Source organism: Cheilinus undulatus, linkage group 23 (assembly GCF_018320785.1).
Source record: "Cheilinus undulatus linkage group 23, ASM1832078v1, whole genome shotgun sequence".
Lineage (NCBI taxonomy): Eukaryota > Metazoa > Chordata > Actinopteri > Labriformes > Labridae > Cheilinus > Cheilinus undulatus.
Genome location: NC_054887.1, coordinates 11,764,753 through 11,781,113, shown reverse-complemented (window position 1 = coordinate 11,781,113; position 16,361 = coordinate 11,764,753). Strand labels below are relative to the sequence as shown.

Below are 16,361 nucleotides of genomic sequence, written 5' to 3'. Positions count from 1 at the left end.
AATGATAATAGTAATATATTTTCAACTATAATTACTATTATTATTACTAATATTTCTACATAACACACATCAACATATGGCCATACCAGTATTAACGTTCATTTTCTTCCCCTTTTCTGCTTCATTTCACAATGCATTTCTCCTCAGATTCTATAAGTATGTATTTTTTTTCTCCTTCATTTTCTTATATTTATTTATTTACTATTAATGAACTTATTTATTTTCCTGTTAACATATATTATGCATAATGCATTACAGTTAACTGATTAATTATGCTCATTCCTTCCTAGTCTCTCCTTTCTCTCCTTTGACCCTTGAATGGTGGATTGATAAAGAAACAAAATGTCCCATGCAAGCAGACTCCCTCTCTTTGGGTCTGGGAGTGGCTCAACTGGCTGACAAATTGTCAACAGGTCTACCCATCAGCCGGCTCCCTCAAAAGGATCAGGAGGCGCGGGCAGAAGCATAGACAAAAATAAGAAGAAGCGAAACTCTAAAAATGGAAAATTAAATAACTTATAAAAACAGATGGAGACCAAAGACTAGACATGGAAGCAAGAATTGTAACTGTAATGAAAGAAATCTAAAGTATGGCATCACTAATTTTATCATTTTTATTATTGCTATTTTTCCTTGTTTGTTTTTTTTGTCCCTTTTTTCTTTTTTTTCTTCTTCATTCCTTCTTAAATGTTTAGTATATGTTTTTTCTTTCCTCCACCTAAACTACTCTTTTCCATATATACACTCTATCAATACAGCATTCTTAAAGTGTCTCCCCTCCTGTCTATAATGTATTCATACAACTTTATCCCAACTTAATTTGACAAGCCATATCCTCACCTTTGTGTTGTCTCCCCCAAAACAAATACATACACACATATACATAGCCTATGTATGTATGTATGTATACATATACACTACCAGTCAAAAGTTTGGACACACCTTCTCATTCAATGTTTTTTCTTTATTTTCATGGCTATTTACATTGTAGATTTTCACTGAAGGCATCAAAACTATGAATGAGCACATATGGAATTATGTCAAAACATGTTTTATATTTTAGATTCTTCAAAATAGCCACCCTTTGCTTTGATTACTGCTTTGCACACTCTTGGCATTCTCTAGATGAGCTTCATGAGGTAGTCACCTGAAATGGTTTTCCAACAGTTTTGAAGGAGTTGAGCAGTTGTTGGCCCTTTTGCCTTCACTCTGCGTTCCATCTTATCCCAAACCATCTCGACTGGGTTTAGGTCAGGTGACTGTCGCTGCAGGATGCTGTGGTAGCCATGCTGGCTCAGTGTACCTTCAATTTTGAATAAGTCCCCAACAGTGTCACCAGCAAAGCACCCCCACATCATCACACCTCCTCCTCCATGCTTCACGGTGGGAACCATGCATGTAGAAACCATCCGTTCACCTTTTCTGCGTCGCACAAAGACACAGCGGGTGGAACCAAAGATCTCAAATTTGGACTCATGAGACCAAAGCACAGCAAGCAGTTGGTTTTTGCAACTGCACTTGGGGACACATTCAAAGTTTTTGCAATTTTCCAGACTGACTGACCTTCAGTTCTTAAAGTAATGATGGACTGTTGTTTATCTTTACTTAGCTGTTTGTTTCTTGCCATAATATGAATTCTAACAGTTGTCAAATAGGGCTGTCTGCTGTGTACCAACCTGACTTCTGCAAAAAACAACTGATTGTCCCAAACCCATTAAGAAGGCAAGAAATTCCACAAATGAACCCTGACAAGGCACACCTGTGAAGTGAAAACCATTTCAGGTGACTACTTCATTAAGCTCACTGAGAGAAGGCCAAGGGTTTGCAGCGCTGTCAACAAAGCAAAGGGTGGCTACTTTGAGGGATCTAAAATATAAAACATATTTAGAGTTATTTAACACTTTTTTCTTTGCTACATAATTCCATATATCTTGCTTCATATATTTGATGTCTTCAGTGTGTATTTACAATGTAGAAAGTAGTAAAAATATAGAAAAAACATTGAATGAGATGGTGTGTCCAAACTTTTGACTGGTAGTGTATATACATATATATATATATATATATATATATATATATATATATATATGTATATGTTCATATACAATATATATTAATACTCAGGGCTGGATTAATATATGTTAATCCAGCCCTGAGGAGATGCTGAAATGGAACAGCTCACAACAAGAAAAACAGCTAAAAAAAAACATTCGAGAAGCTCACCTGTGCTGGGCCTTGTGGTTTCAGTTAGCAGTGTGATGATAAACTCTTTCTGCACACTGAAGCTATGTTGACTGTCAGGATGTAAACTCCTGTGTTAGCTTCAGTCACCTTCCAAAGCTCCAGAGATTCAGTCACCGACACCACTGTTGTGTTCTAGGGCAAAACAAGATTGTATAGCATGTTAAAGCAATAAATACTGTTATATTATCCTCATGTCAGGGGTAAGCAAGTATTTCTTTTCTGTTAAAAAATCAAAATCTGCTGGGGTAGTAGAAATGTGCTGACTAACCTTAGTCCAACTGTACTGAGCATTCAGGAGTGCTGCACAATGAATAGACACATTTCCTCCAATACTGATCTCAATAGTCCCATCAACATCACACATTGTTTCAACATCTAATAGAGAGGAAATGTGGGTTAATTTAAACTGAAAACAAGAGGATGCTTGTGTAAAACATGTACAGTAAAATGAGAACATTGGGTAGCCTCTACCAAAAAAATAGATTACAGATATAAAGCCTCGGATGTAGCTTTGCAATGAACACAATGAAGATTTGCTCAGTAGTAAATAACTTTAGAGGCGTGGTGCTCTTATGCAACCAAATCTTGTGTAAAGTTTATGTAACAAACAATAAGATAATAAAAACCCTCATAATTAAAATTTCACTTCTTTGATTCTTTTAATACAGCATATTCATAAACCATACAAGCTTTGCCAAAAAGTTTTTATCGTGCTCAAGTAAAAGTGCAGTTAATCTAGTTAGAATTTGTAAATGGTATTTATAGATAGGGCTCTAGGGCTTTATAAACACCATATACATTTTAGAAATAGAAGACTTATAAATGTTGTTTATAATTTTTACCAACTTTGCTCTTCTGGATACTAGTAGGCTAAATATTACATACTGCAACTTTAAATGAAAGAAATGGTCTACAAATATCCTCAAGTAGTAGTAAAAAGTTTTCAATTCAAGTTTAACTTAAAGGTCACATATTATGCAAAATACATTTTTTCAGGCTTTCAGAAAATGTGTGCTGAAACAAGCCATTCTCTGATTTTCCCCTCATGGTGTCATGTTGGGAGTAGGCACTGGGAGTAAGGACTCTTGGTACTTGTTCTAAAAAAAAAAAAAAAATTGGTCCAGCTCTGACTAAACTTCCACTTTCCCACAGCCATAATCGAGCTCATAGTTACCACAGTAGCAGCCATTGTAACACCAGCATATCCCACCCCGTACTGATTGTAAACCCATGCCAAAGCAGGCCAGGAGAAGAGCGAAAATATCTTTCCCATCATGAAAAGCTTTCAGTGTGGCTCTTTGCTCTTGTTTGAATGAAGTTGTCCAGTTCTGACAAAACTGCTGCTGTGGCTACGTCTGAGCTAATCACTCAACTAGCAGCCATTGCATACAACCGCTCAAAGTACAAATAACCACCACCCTGTCACCATCACTAACTTATGCTGAAGCAGGTCGGCATAAGTGTTCCAATTAAAAATGTGATCCATTTCTGATAAAACTGACGTTATGTTGTAGCCAATCACCGCACTGGAGACAGCCATTGCAAATGGCTAGTGTAACTAAACATGCCTGTGGCTACTGCCTCAAATGTCCATGTTTGGTGTTTGTGTTCGGTTTGGCACAACCGTTTTGGATTGGTACTCTTGAAGATGAATTTGTCTGATGACAGACATGGAGTCTGGCAACCTCCATGTCAGTTATGTTTATGAGCATATTTCATTAAAAGAACACAATACTACTGACTCATGCTGGTGAAACAGGTTTAAGGCTTGGTGTGTTTTTCTAGCTTCCATATTTGTCATTATGTGAACAATTTTCCATCATGGCTGTATAATGTTATTAAAGTAGGCACAATACCAGAATTTTAAACGTTGAGGTAATTTTTGTAAAAATAAAATGGGATTGAAACTCGTTTAGATTACACGGTGGTATAAATAGGCTTCCAATACTGGGTGCTTTACTGTCTTAATCAAATTTATATTTATATATATATAATATTAGTCAGGCGAGCTAAAAGTAATCAAGCTGTATATTTACACAATGTTATGTTTTGTTTTTTATTGTGTATCACAGGGCCTGAGATCAAGTGGAGGTATCAGTATCGAGGATGAAAAACATCTCTAGCCTCCACTCAAATGATTATGTCTGGTTAAGCTTGTCTTGGTCTTACCTTTGATCACTAGAGTTGTCTCTCTCCTGATGGCACCATTAGGGAAGGTTGAAAGGTCACAAACATAAACACCACTGTCCCATTTTGTCACCCTAGAAAGCTGTAAGGACCCCAATGACTCAGTCTGAGTCAGAATTGTGACATTACGCCAAATATAATTGGATCCATAAGCTGAGCTGTGCACAATCAGCTTTTCATCAGGCATCTTTTTCCATTCTATGACGGTTGTCCGGATTTCGGGATTTCTTACAGTGCAGGGCAAGGTGACATTTTGGCCCACTAGTGCATCCATCTTTTCATAATGAAACATCTCAACATCCTGGAGCCCTGTCAAACACATCAGATAGCATTGGAAGCAAGAAAAGGTGAGGAGACAAAACCACTCAGACTTGAAGCTGACAGTACAGGCTATAGTCCACTGGGATGCAGACAGATGAAATCAAAGCATTCTACTGAGGCAGTCAAGAATACACATTTCAAACCTGTGGTGAGTATCTAATCATGGCTGGATTAGTACATGAGCAACAGCACATGAGTACCAGGATTACCTTGTATAACAGAGGCAAGGAGCAGCAGAGAGGAGACCATTCCCAGCGCACTTCCAGCCATGTCTAAGCTCCCCAAACTCATTATGATCAATCAAGTTGAATCCATTGAGGGTCCAGGCAAAAGGCAGAAACAGAAGACTGTGAACTGAGGTTAAAGACTGGCGCAGAGACTGAGACAGAAACAGGAGAACCATCTGAACAGGAAGCCACACAGGGACACGAGTAAGTCATATGTGAAGCGCTGAAGCTTTGCGGTGTAAACCTCTCACGTAAAGCTGATTTGCAATCAACATTTTTGCAGTGCTAATCATTTTTATTTCATTTGTATCCTAAAAAGAGGCTGGGAACTGAATCTTTTGGGTTTAGATGACATAACTAATGATCCAGGAAGAGAAGCACCCAGGGAGCAAACAAACAAGACTGAAAGATCAATAAATATTCTTCCAAATTAACCTGATTTTATTAATTAGCCTGAGACATGCACTGGTTGAACAAATATATATTTTTTACATCTAATTAGATCATTTGTTTACTCTTTCCTTTAGTGCTATGCAATAATATTCTGGTAAGACATCATATCACAACACTGGGATATTAGGGGATTTAGAAATGATTTAAGAATAAGATTTGTGCTGGTTGATCCCATTCCTGACCTGAATTAGTGACTCATGGTAACGATAAAATCATGATACAGCCATTCTGCAATAGTTGATGTATTGTTATATATTGCAGGACAGTCATGTTGTGATAAATAATGTTGTACAATAAACAGAATAACTTAAAAAATAAAGAGCTGGATTAATGTATTAATTAACTGAAACTTGGTAATACCATTTGCACTGGCACTACTCATCCATACAAAACCAGTGTAATCCAGTGTTTTCAGTGCTCAGCATCCTGCATTCGTCAAACTTCTAAAATGGGAAATAACTTGGATGTCACTTATTGGAAACTTACAGGAGTTGTTAAGGAATACCTGACCTTTAATATATAACAGCCTCATTATTTAATAGTCACATCTTTTCAGGAAACCTTTAATCCCCTCATCAGCGCCATCTTCCTAATTTTCTTAACAACAAACTGGCGCTGCTCAAACCAGTCTCATCTTTCATTAAACAAACAAACCATGAAGGGACCGGATGCTCTGTTGACACATCTCTCTAGCTATCCTTAACCTCCTCACTCTCATCCTGTTGAGTTAGGAGCCACCTGTTTGCAAAAGCACCTCCATTTGAATCTAATCTCTCTGACACACACTGATCTAATCCTCACTAAGGTAAGACTTTTGTTATACTTTAAATCATTTGGGTGTAATTAAAGGTTTACTTCATAGCAATGGTGTTAACATCAATCCTTGTGTTTGTTGAGGTGAGCTGATTTTTCCCCTGTCATTCCACTAAATACTTTCCAGCAACGGTATTACAAAGTAATATGAAAGAAAGCATGCTGACAATTTAAGTACAAAAGATAAGAAAAGCCATGTTAGTATTATATATGTAACTTCACTTGTGAAAGGATGGAGACTAAATATTAAGTAAAGCACACAGTGTGCAGCATATAAATGAGGATTAAATGACTGTACAGCCAGGTAAACATCAAACATGAAAATAATAATAAGAAATATATGATTAGGTTAAATTGCAAAAGAAACTGCTGCATGCTGAAGCACAGTGCTTTGGTCAATTAAAGATCAGTCACTGTGACTGGCACTTACACTGCATTCAGAAGTATTCAGACACCCCCTAACTTATTTCAATTTTCTTATGTTGATGGAAGCCCATTTCTGCCACTTAAAAAGAAAAGATGTGGAAGTTAGGCAATCCTAAGAATCCTTAATAAAGATTATAAGAAAAAAAGCCGAAAACTATGAGTTTTATCTCATAATTTTTATCTCATAATTATGACTTTTTATCTCATAATTGTAAATTTTTATCTCATAATTATGATTTTTTTTACACATAATTAAGACTTTTTATCTCATAATCATGAATTTTTATCTCATAACCACTATTTTTGATCTCATTTCAACTTTTTATCTCATAATTTTGGCTTTTTATCTCATAACTTCAATTTTTACGTCATGTTTCCACTTTTTATCTCATAATTATAACTTCTAAATCTCATAATAACTAAATTTATCTTTTAATTACGACTTTTTATCCAATAGTTTTGACTTTTTATCTCATAATTATGACCTTTTAACCTCATAATTACAACTTTTTAACTGATAACTATTATTTTTATCTTATAATTTTGACTTTTTATCTCATAATTATGACTTCTTAAACACCATAATAACATTTTTTTCTCATAATTTAGACTTTTTAATCTCATAATTATGACTTTTTAATCTCATAATAACAAATTTTATCTCATAACTATGATTTTTACCTTATAATTTTGACTTTGTATCTCATAATCATGACTTTGTGTCACATTATTATGAATAAATATTTTTTTTATTTTTTTCAAGAATTGCCTTACTTTTCCTTTTTTCTTTTATATTTGGCAGAAATGGGCTTCCATACATTACCCTATTGTGGCAAAGTGAAAACAGAATTTTTGAAATGTTTGCAAATTTATTAAAAATTTCAACTGAAATATCCCATTGACATAAATATTCAGACCCTTTGCAAAACACTTGAAATTTTGCTCAGTATCATCCTGTTTCTCTCAGTCTTTGCCGAGATGTATCCACACCTTAATTGGAGTCCACATGTGTTAAATGAAGTTGATTGGATATGATTTGGAAAAGCTCACACCTCTCTAAAGAAGACCTCACTGCTGATGGTGCATATCAGAGCAAAAACCAAGCCATGAAGTCTAAGGAACTGCCTGCAGAGACAGGATTGTTCAAGGTACAGATCTGGCAAAGGCTACAAAACCAGAAGGTTCCCCAGAAAACAAATGGAAGAAGTTTGGCACTACCAGGATTCTTCCAAAAGCTGGCTGCCTGGCAAAACTGAGCAAGGGCCTTGGTAAGAGGTGCGAGCGGGCAGTTTTGGCGTCACTGCAGTCGGGCAGGGAAAGGGAATGCAAGTTTTACTGTTTAACTAAACAGATTTCATGGAGAAGAAGATTTATACTGTTCTTTTACAACTGAAACAGTAACGCCAGTCTGTGAATGAATTTTCACATGGGTAAGTGACGGAGTCGAAAAACAGTTGTCTTTGCTGAAACAATTCCAAAAGAATTTGGCACACCTGGCTGAGATAATACAGATGCTTCTCACTCCCCAATCAAAGGAAGCACCTCGCCATGTTCGTACTGAACAAGATAACACAGGAGATGTGCTACATGGTGCTGATAGAAGGCATGGTTTAATTGTCGTTATTTGTCAGGTGGAGTCGCCGCTGCTGTGTAAACATGTTAGAATCTGGGTTTGTCTCTGTGCAGCTAGCTGTGCAATACTATTCCCAAACTCCACAATAAAGTAAACGCACTAAAAATGTCAAAAGACACAGCTTTAATTCCCCTGTTATTGAGCGCACTGCACAGTAATGGTAGCACCAGTGTGTGGAGACGCTGAGCCATTATGTAGTTATTTGAGGGGAAAAACAATCCTTACCATTCAAATTAGACTTATTGCAATAAGCATCTAATGATGTGGTTGGTAGCAGCACGAACATCTGAATGACAGACTGCCTCCTCTACACGCAGATGTTTGACAGCTTGGTCTGAAGCAACAAACTGAACCAAAATAATGAGTATTTCCCCCTGCAACCAAATGCAAAATTATACTTCTGTTATTTTTTATTTCTTTTTTAAATTCTGTTTGCAATTTGTCATGGACTACTTAGTGTAGATTGAGATTTTTCATATTTTTTTATTATGATTATTATTATTGTTTTATTTGTTTATTTATTTTGCTCTATCAGGGGGTCGTAATACCTTCTGAATGCACTGTACATTTTAAGAGCTATGAAGCTCCAACCTTATCTGATCCATTTTTCTGTATGTCCCATTTTGTCTGAATCCACTAACCACATACAGTCCATACCCCACATCTATTTACTCTCCCAGCATATAGGGTTCAGAGCTCTGTCTACTTTGCCTCATCTTCTCTTACTATTAGACTGAGTTGATGACTGAAAGCTAGCACTAAACAAGGAGTCATTGTTCCTCTTTTTTTTATTAATCCAGTACAGGAGGAGGGCCAATCATGAAGCTGCAATGCTTTACAAAGTACAGAGTCAGCAAGAAACTTCTAAAGGGCTGTGCCATCCTTCTCTTTCTGTGCGTGCTCGTCTTTTTATTACAAAACAACGACCTGCTGCAGGTAAATTGATTCATGAAAAAATTTTATGGTGAACCCTGTGATGACATTTGAGTATTGCTCTGATTACCAGATACTGTCTTTTAATGTTATAATAAAATACATTGCAATAAAAAGTATTCACCCCCTTTTGTAAATCAATCATGGTCAATATAATTTGGCATTTTTGATACAAAAAAATTCCCCAAAAAACTCATTGATATCGAAGTGAAAGCAGATTTCTACAAAGTAATGTCAATTAAAAATATTTCATGTAAAATAAGTGACTGCATAAATAATCATTCCCTTTAAAGTGACAGACCTTAATCATCAGAGGTCGAGCCAATTGGTGCTAGTAGTGCAGTGAATGTGTCTCCAGTGATTGTAGTATAAAGACATCTTTGTGTGTAAGGTCCAGTCACTGGTAAATCAGTATTCCTGGCTACCATTACACCATGAAGACAAAAGAGAACTCCACGCAACTCAGAGAAAGGGTTATTGAAAATTTTAAGTCAGGGATGGTTAAAAAAAATTCCAAGGCCCTGGAGTTCAGTTAAATCCATCATCAAGAAATGGAAACAACCGTTGCCTGGGTTCTTCACCACTTAAAGCTGTATGGAAGAGTATCAAAGAAAAAGCCAGCGTTGAAGAAAACTCTAGACTAGAGTTCACCAAAAGGCATGTAGGAGAATCCACTGTCAGATGGAAAAAAGGCATCACACAAGATGTTGTGTTTGGCGGACACCAAAAACAGCTCATCACCCAAAACCCACCATCCCCTCTGTGAAGCATGGTGGTGGCAGCTTCATGCTGTGGGGATGCTTCTCGGCAGCTGGAAGGCTATTATTTATTGTGTTTTCATTCCATATTTTCAATTTTGCATTGCACGGTTACGAATTCAATCTATTATTTGGACCTTTATTTCATATTTTGACTTTTTTAAGTTTATAATTTTGACTTTTTGTCTCATATTTTGACATTTTCAACTTATAATTTTGACTTTATCTAATATTTTGGCTGTTTAAATTTATAATTTTGACTTTTTATCTCACATTGAACTTTGTCAGTTTATAATTTTCACTTTTTATCTTATATTTTGACCTTTTCAACTTATTATATTGACATTATCTAATACTTTGGCTTTTCAATTTATAATTTTGACTTCCTCATCTCATATTTGACTTTGTCAATTTATATTTTCAGTTTTTATCTCATATTCTGTCCTTTTTAATTTATCATTTTTGACCTTTATCTCATATTTTGACCTTTCAGGTGCACTATTTTAAATTTTAAGTTATATTTTCCCTAAAAACCATGATTGTGATGTTCTTTTTTATACATTTGCCATTTAAAAGCCTTATTTTAACATCTCATTTTGTTTTTTGACCTTTTGAATGAACAAGTTTGACTTTTCACCTCAGATTTTTTCTCAGACTTCTTAAATCTCAGAATAATTTATCATCCGTGCTAATTTTTTTCCCCATAATTTATTACTGGCAAAAATGAGGTTGACAGTTTGGTTAAATGTAGACCCTGTTAGGCCTTCAGGTTAGACCTCAATTCAGAATCTGGCCCCTTCTGTGACTGAGTTTGACACCCCTGTTGTAATGGAAATGGTGATATACCATTAACCGGTTAAACCTTGCAGGGTAAGTGACTGAGTAATGATGTGCCGTTTGGGACTTTTATGTGAGCCACTGTCTCCCATTTGAGTGCCAGTTTCCTTTCCTCCATCCTTTGTTGTTATCTCCTCCACATTTAAAAAGCCAACCCGGCATCTACTGAGCTGAGCCAAATGATCTGGATCTCTTACAAGAAACAGATTTCTCATCACGATGAGCAAGTCTTGACTGATATGTACATCAGTTTATTAACTTCTAATCCATCCTTGTGAAAATCTTTCTTTCTAAACTCTCTTCCAGGAACATTGTAAAGAAATCTCCATCATCCTCAAAAAAGTGAACGCTGCTTCTTCCTCTGGTCATCCTATTCCTCATGACCTCTGCACCTTCAAGCCATTGTCTCCTGCAGACGCTAAGGAGGAACGTCTCTTATTAGACTCCATCGCCTGGCCTGAAACTCCTTTAGTTCCTCTATCATTGATTCAGATGAGTGATTCTGCTCACAGCAGCTTCACCATTCTCCCAGGGAGGGATGGAAGAGAGTGGCATGTAGGAGATCAGCTGGAGGTTATGATACAAATGCGTGACTTCAAAGGTAACCCCAAGAAGTATGGAGGAGATTTCTTAATCGCACAGTTGAACAACTGGAAACTTGACGCAGGTGTGGCTGGGCGAGTGGTGGATCACCTGAATGGCTCCTACTCTGCTTTTTTCACTCTACCCTGGCAAGGAAGAGCACGGGTTGAGGTAAGATTTTCTCCCATAAAGGTCACAAAACGAGAGAAACGATATGAATAGGAGGGACCCACAACATTTAAAGCTCACGGACTTGTGTATTTGCTTTCATTATTACAGCCCTGAAAGTAAAGACGTACTTTCTACAGACAGTGTACAAGTCATGATCTATTTCAAGAAAACAAATCTATGTCAGCTCTACTTCCAAAAAACTTGGGACACCAAAATGTTTAAAAATAGAATGCAATAACTTAAAAATCTCCAATCACCCAATTTTTCTCATAATAGAACACAAAAAACAACAGTGACACCTCTCAGAAAAATAGGGACGGGGCAACAAAAGGATGGAAAAGTGGTACTAATAAAAACAGCAGGAGGAGCATCAAGCAGCAAATAGGGGCAACTGGCAACAAGTCAGTAGCAGGGCTTGATATAAAAGAAGCATTTTAAAGAGGCAATGCCACTCAGACAACAAAAACTGCATCTAAAAATCGTGGAGCTATTTCAAAAAACATGTTCCTCAATGTATATTGCTAAGAATATCCCACCATTTACATAGTATCATCAAAATAATCTGGGGCAATATCTCTTCACAAGGGAGAAGGCTGAAGTTCAGTATTGTATGTTTGTGATGGCACTAAAATCAGGCATGAATCTGAGCTGTAAGTCATTTTATGGGCTCAGAAACACCTCCAGAAATAACAAGAAGCAATATGTGAACACAATCAACAATGAGTCAATGAGTCTACAGCCACTGTGTCTACAGCCAATGACTGAAAGTGCCTGGACTGACTAATAACTCTGGCTCTCTGCTCTACCAGGTAACGCTTGTTCACCCAAGCGAGGCTGTCACAGTTCTTCACAGACTCTCCAGAGAACAGCCTTACCGGGTTTTCTTCAAAAGCATCTTCCGCTCAGGCTCCATCTCTGAAAGCACCATCTGTAATGTTTGCCTGCGTCAAACCAACCAGACACTGTGCAACTTCACCGACCTCCGTACGGGTGAGCCTTGGTTCTGCTACAAGCCGGAGAAGCTGAGCTGTGATGCCAGGGTTAGCCACAGTTCAGCAGGATTCAAGAAAACACTCACGGACGATGAAGAGAGGCTCTTCCAAAAGTGAGGGAGCATTTTATCCCCACCTTTTAGGAATAAGTACGCAAGATAATGCCTGAAGATGTTAACATTGTAAATTAACAACAAAATACTGGGCTGGTAATACTTGATTTGACTTTCAACAACAAACTAGATAGTGAGAGCTCAATTCTAACAGTCCTCTGAATCTTTTTGTAACTTTAGACTGGTAAAGTTACTGGTTAGACTGGAAATTATCGGCCTAAGGACATCACTAGTCCAAATTTGGAGACAGAGTAGATGACTGTGATTACAGCTTTACTTTCTGGGAACTTATATTTTGTCAGTAATTACTGTAAGGTTTATTTTTTTGTGTTTCTTTTTCAGGAATGTCAATATGAAAGTCTCCATTCCAGCTTCAGGACTTTTCAGTGTTGTGGTGTTGCCACAAAGGAAAGGTAACTGACCTAGCAGTGTCTTTGTTCTTGCAAATTAGATTCAATCGCAATATGGCCTGCAGCAATTTTCAAATCACAGAAGGTGCAATATTTCTTTAACCTGAAATTTTTTTTACAAAATACCAGTTTGAACGTTGTTTTTTGTTTTGTTTTGTTTTGTTTTGTTTTGTTTTGTTTGTTTTTTTGCAGCAGAGATGTTATGCATTACATACCATGCAATCATTCAAGTGGGATACTTTTAGAATAGTATACAAAAAAACACTTTTTCTTTATTTTTGTACATTTTTTCTTGTTAAATATGAGAAATATGTTAAAATGATCATTCCCTTTAATACAACACTTCATATCCAATTTGCAAAATGAGTTGAAATCATCACAATTAGATATTTTGTCAAAATTGTCCTGCCCTGGTTTAGTCTAATATTGTATTGGTTATAATGTAGAATGAATTACTTTTTGATTTTGTTGGAAAATACATGAGATGAGGAACTTAAGATATAATTACCTCCACCAAGGAGGTTATGTGATCAGAGAAGAAAGAACTGATTAGATTTTGGGACTGATCCGGATCACCATCTGGATCCAGGAATTTTTTAAAGGATTCTTTACTATTGGGAGATAGAGCTAATGGCGGAGGTCTGCGCTGCTACCACTTTACACCAGGAGATGGCAGACATGAGTAACCTAAATCCCACCAGCATGTTTTTGCTGTGTTTCTATTCAAAGTTTTGGAGTTTATAGAGTTTGAAAGACGCACGCCCAGTTGAGGAGACGAGTCGGAGCGTAACAGAGAGAAAGACAGCGAATTGTAGCGAGAATACTCACAATGCTGGGAGGAATAGAGGAATATTCACCCTCTGCCATGACTTTCAGTTGTCCGGTGAGACCATGGGTGCTTCTGCCATGACAGTCCACACGTAGCGAAGCCTTTGCTTTACCTCACCGTGTCTCCACCCCACCTGGGAGGAAGTAATCGGCGAATTAGATTTTGGGAGCGATCCAGATCACCGTCTGGATCCAGGGATATTTATAAAGGATTCTTCACTATTGGGAGATAGGGCAAATTGCGGAGGTCTGCACTCTCTGAGTGCTTTTCTAGTTTCATATTTTATCACAACCGCAATATAAGGTAAAAAAAAATTGCAATTAGATTATTTTCCCATATGGTGCAGCCCTATCTTGAACCTAAATGTTTCAGCATTGATAGCTCTTTCCAGATGTGAAAGCTGCCCTTGCCATAGGCTCTAATTCAACCCCACACAATCAGAGATGCAGGCTTTTGAGCTGTGTGCTGATAACAAGATGGATGGTCCCTCACCTCTTTAGTCCACAGGACATGGTATCTGTGGTTTCCAACAAGAATTTCAAAAATTGATTCATGTGACCACAGAACAGTTTTCCATTATGCCTCAGATCATATTAAATCAGCACTGGCCCACAGAAGACGGCGACTTTTTTAGATCTTGTTCACAGCTTTAACTTGCATTTGTGGATGGTATGATGACCTGTGTTGGCAATGATTTCTGGAATGTTCCCAAGCCCAGGAAGTGATTTCCAGTACAGAATCATGCCTGTTTTAAATGCAGAATTTTTTCCTGAAATTGTTTCACAATTTGTTTTCACGATCTCTAAAATGCTTTATTTACACCCAGTCATATTACTGACCTTTTGCTAATCAATCACGTTTCAAGAAGCTTCTGCAGCTGTTTTTCATTAGCACCACTTACTTTTCCAGCTTTTTTTGCCCCGCCCTGACTTTTTTGCAGTGTTGCTGGGATATAATTTAAAATGAGCAAATATTTTTCATGAAATGGTAAAATGTCTCCATTTCAAAATCGGATGTGTTTTTTTTTTTTTTTTTTTTTGTTCTATTGTGAATAAAACATGGGTTTATGAGATCTGCAAACATTGCATGCTGTTTTTATTTACACTCTACATGGCGTCCCAACTTTTTTTTTGAATTATGGTTGTAAATCTATCCATGACGAATTTTGTTACTAAATTTTGTCAATTTTTTATGCTTTTCTGTCTAAGGTCCCTGACAGTAGAAGTTGGGGCCTTTTACCTGGTAGTCATTTGTTTTTGCACAAAACACCAAATCCAGAATCTCGTGGTAATGATCTCTGCATGAAACCAAAATCTGATTTGTCTTGTTTTAATGTTTTTTCAGGACAACTCAAAGTCAATCAACGCAGCAGGAAGTCTGAACCCTCTGGGTATTACTACAAGGGAGCGTGGCGATCACTAGATGGAACTAAAGTTCACCAATTCAGCAACGCCTCTGCCATCAGTGATTGTCTGAGAGACAAAAAGGTCCACTTGTATGGAGACTCCACCATCAGACAGTGGTTTGAGTACCTTGATGTTTTACTACCAGGTAGGGGATCAACAGAACTGAAGTTTTTAAGTGCATCTATATCACAGGCTCAATCTGTTTCTTCTGCCACACTTCCAGATGCTAAGAAAGTAAACGTGAGTAGTGTGAAGCGAACAGGACCTTTCATGATGTGGGACGATGAAAAGAAGATCTTGGTGACGTACCGCTGCCATGGTCCTCCTCTTAGTTCTTACTACGTCTCAGCCAGTCAGCTGCATTACATCGCCAATGAACTAGATGAGCTAGTTGGCGGCACAGACACTGTTGTAGCTTTTGATATCTGGGCCCACTTCTGCCCTTTCCCTATGGAGCTCTACATCAGACGGCTCCAGAGCATCCGCAGGGCGGTGATCCGGCTGTTGAATCGGGCTCCAGGCACGCTGGTGGTCATCAGGACTGCAAACCTCAGAGAAATGACACCTTACGTGGCATTAATCGGCAGTGACTGGTTCTCGTTTCAGCGGGATAAGGTGCTCAGAGCAGCGTTCAAAGGACTTAATGTGAGGATGGTGGATGCCTGGGAGATGACTTTGGCCCATCAGCTGCCACACAGATTTCACCCACAACCTCCCATAGTTGGAAATATGATTAATGTTTTCTTGTCCTACATATGTCCTCCATAGATGTGCATGTTGTAAATAGTCTATAGAGTGGTTATCATCTTAGCTTCTGTAAACCTTGGGTTAAGGCAAAACTGAAGAATGCCTCCCTAAAAGAGGGCTTTTTTTTTCTTTTTTAACAATTGATGCTGAAAGCTTAAATAACCATGATGTACTGATGAGGAATTTTGACCCACTCTTTTTTGCAGAATGTTTTAAATCATCCACATTGGAGTGTTTTCCAGCATGAATGGCCTGTTAAAGGTCATGCTACAGCCTCTC

At 37.5% G+C, this 16,361-nt stretch overlaps 1 protein-coding gene and 1 pseudogene across 1 annotated transcript; one reads left to right on the top strand and one right to left on the bottom strand.

Moving 5' to 3' along the window:
- Nucleotides 1-1,121: 1,121 nt before the first annotated feature.
- On the bottom strand, nucleotides 1,122-5,043 carry LOC121505778 (annotated as a pseudogene).
- A 4,080-nt stretch (nucleotides 5,044-9,123) lies between these two features.
- Nucleotides 9,124-16,103, top strand: LOC121505777 (NXPE family member 3-like). Its single transcript, XM_041781331.1, has 6 exons — nucleotides 9,124-9,240; nucleotides 11,139-11,585; nucleotides 12,395-12,690; nucleotides 13,033-13,103; nucleotides 15,274-15,480; nucleotides 15,559-16,103. Exons 1-6 carry the CDS (start codon nucleotides 9,124-9,126, stop codon nucleotides 16,101-16,103), a joined length of 1,683 nt encoding a protein of 560 aa, XP_041637265.1.
- Nucleotides 16,104-16,361: the final 258 nt, after the last annotated feature.

What these genes read in the sequence shown, in the direction of transcription:
- LOC121505777 (XM_041781331.1), top strand. Translation starts at nt 9,124, where the DNA reads ATGAAGCTGCAATGCTTTACAAAGTACAGAGTCAGCAAGAAACTTCTA. An exon ending in GAAGAGAGGCTCTTCCAAAA is followed by an intron (nt 12,691 to 13,032) that starts GTGAGGGAGCAT and finishes TTTCTTTTTCAG; the next exon opens with GAATGTCAATATGAAAGTCT. An exon ending in CCTTGATGTTTTACTACCAG is followed by an intron (nt 15,481 to 15,558) that starts GTAGGGGATCAA and finishes CCACACTTCCAG; the next exon opens with ATGCTAAGAAAGTAAACGTG.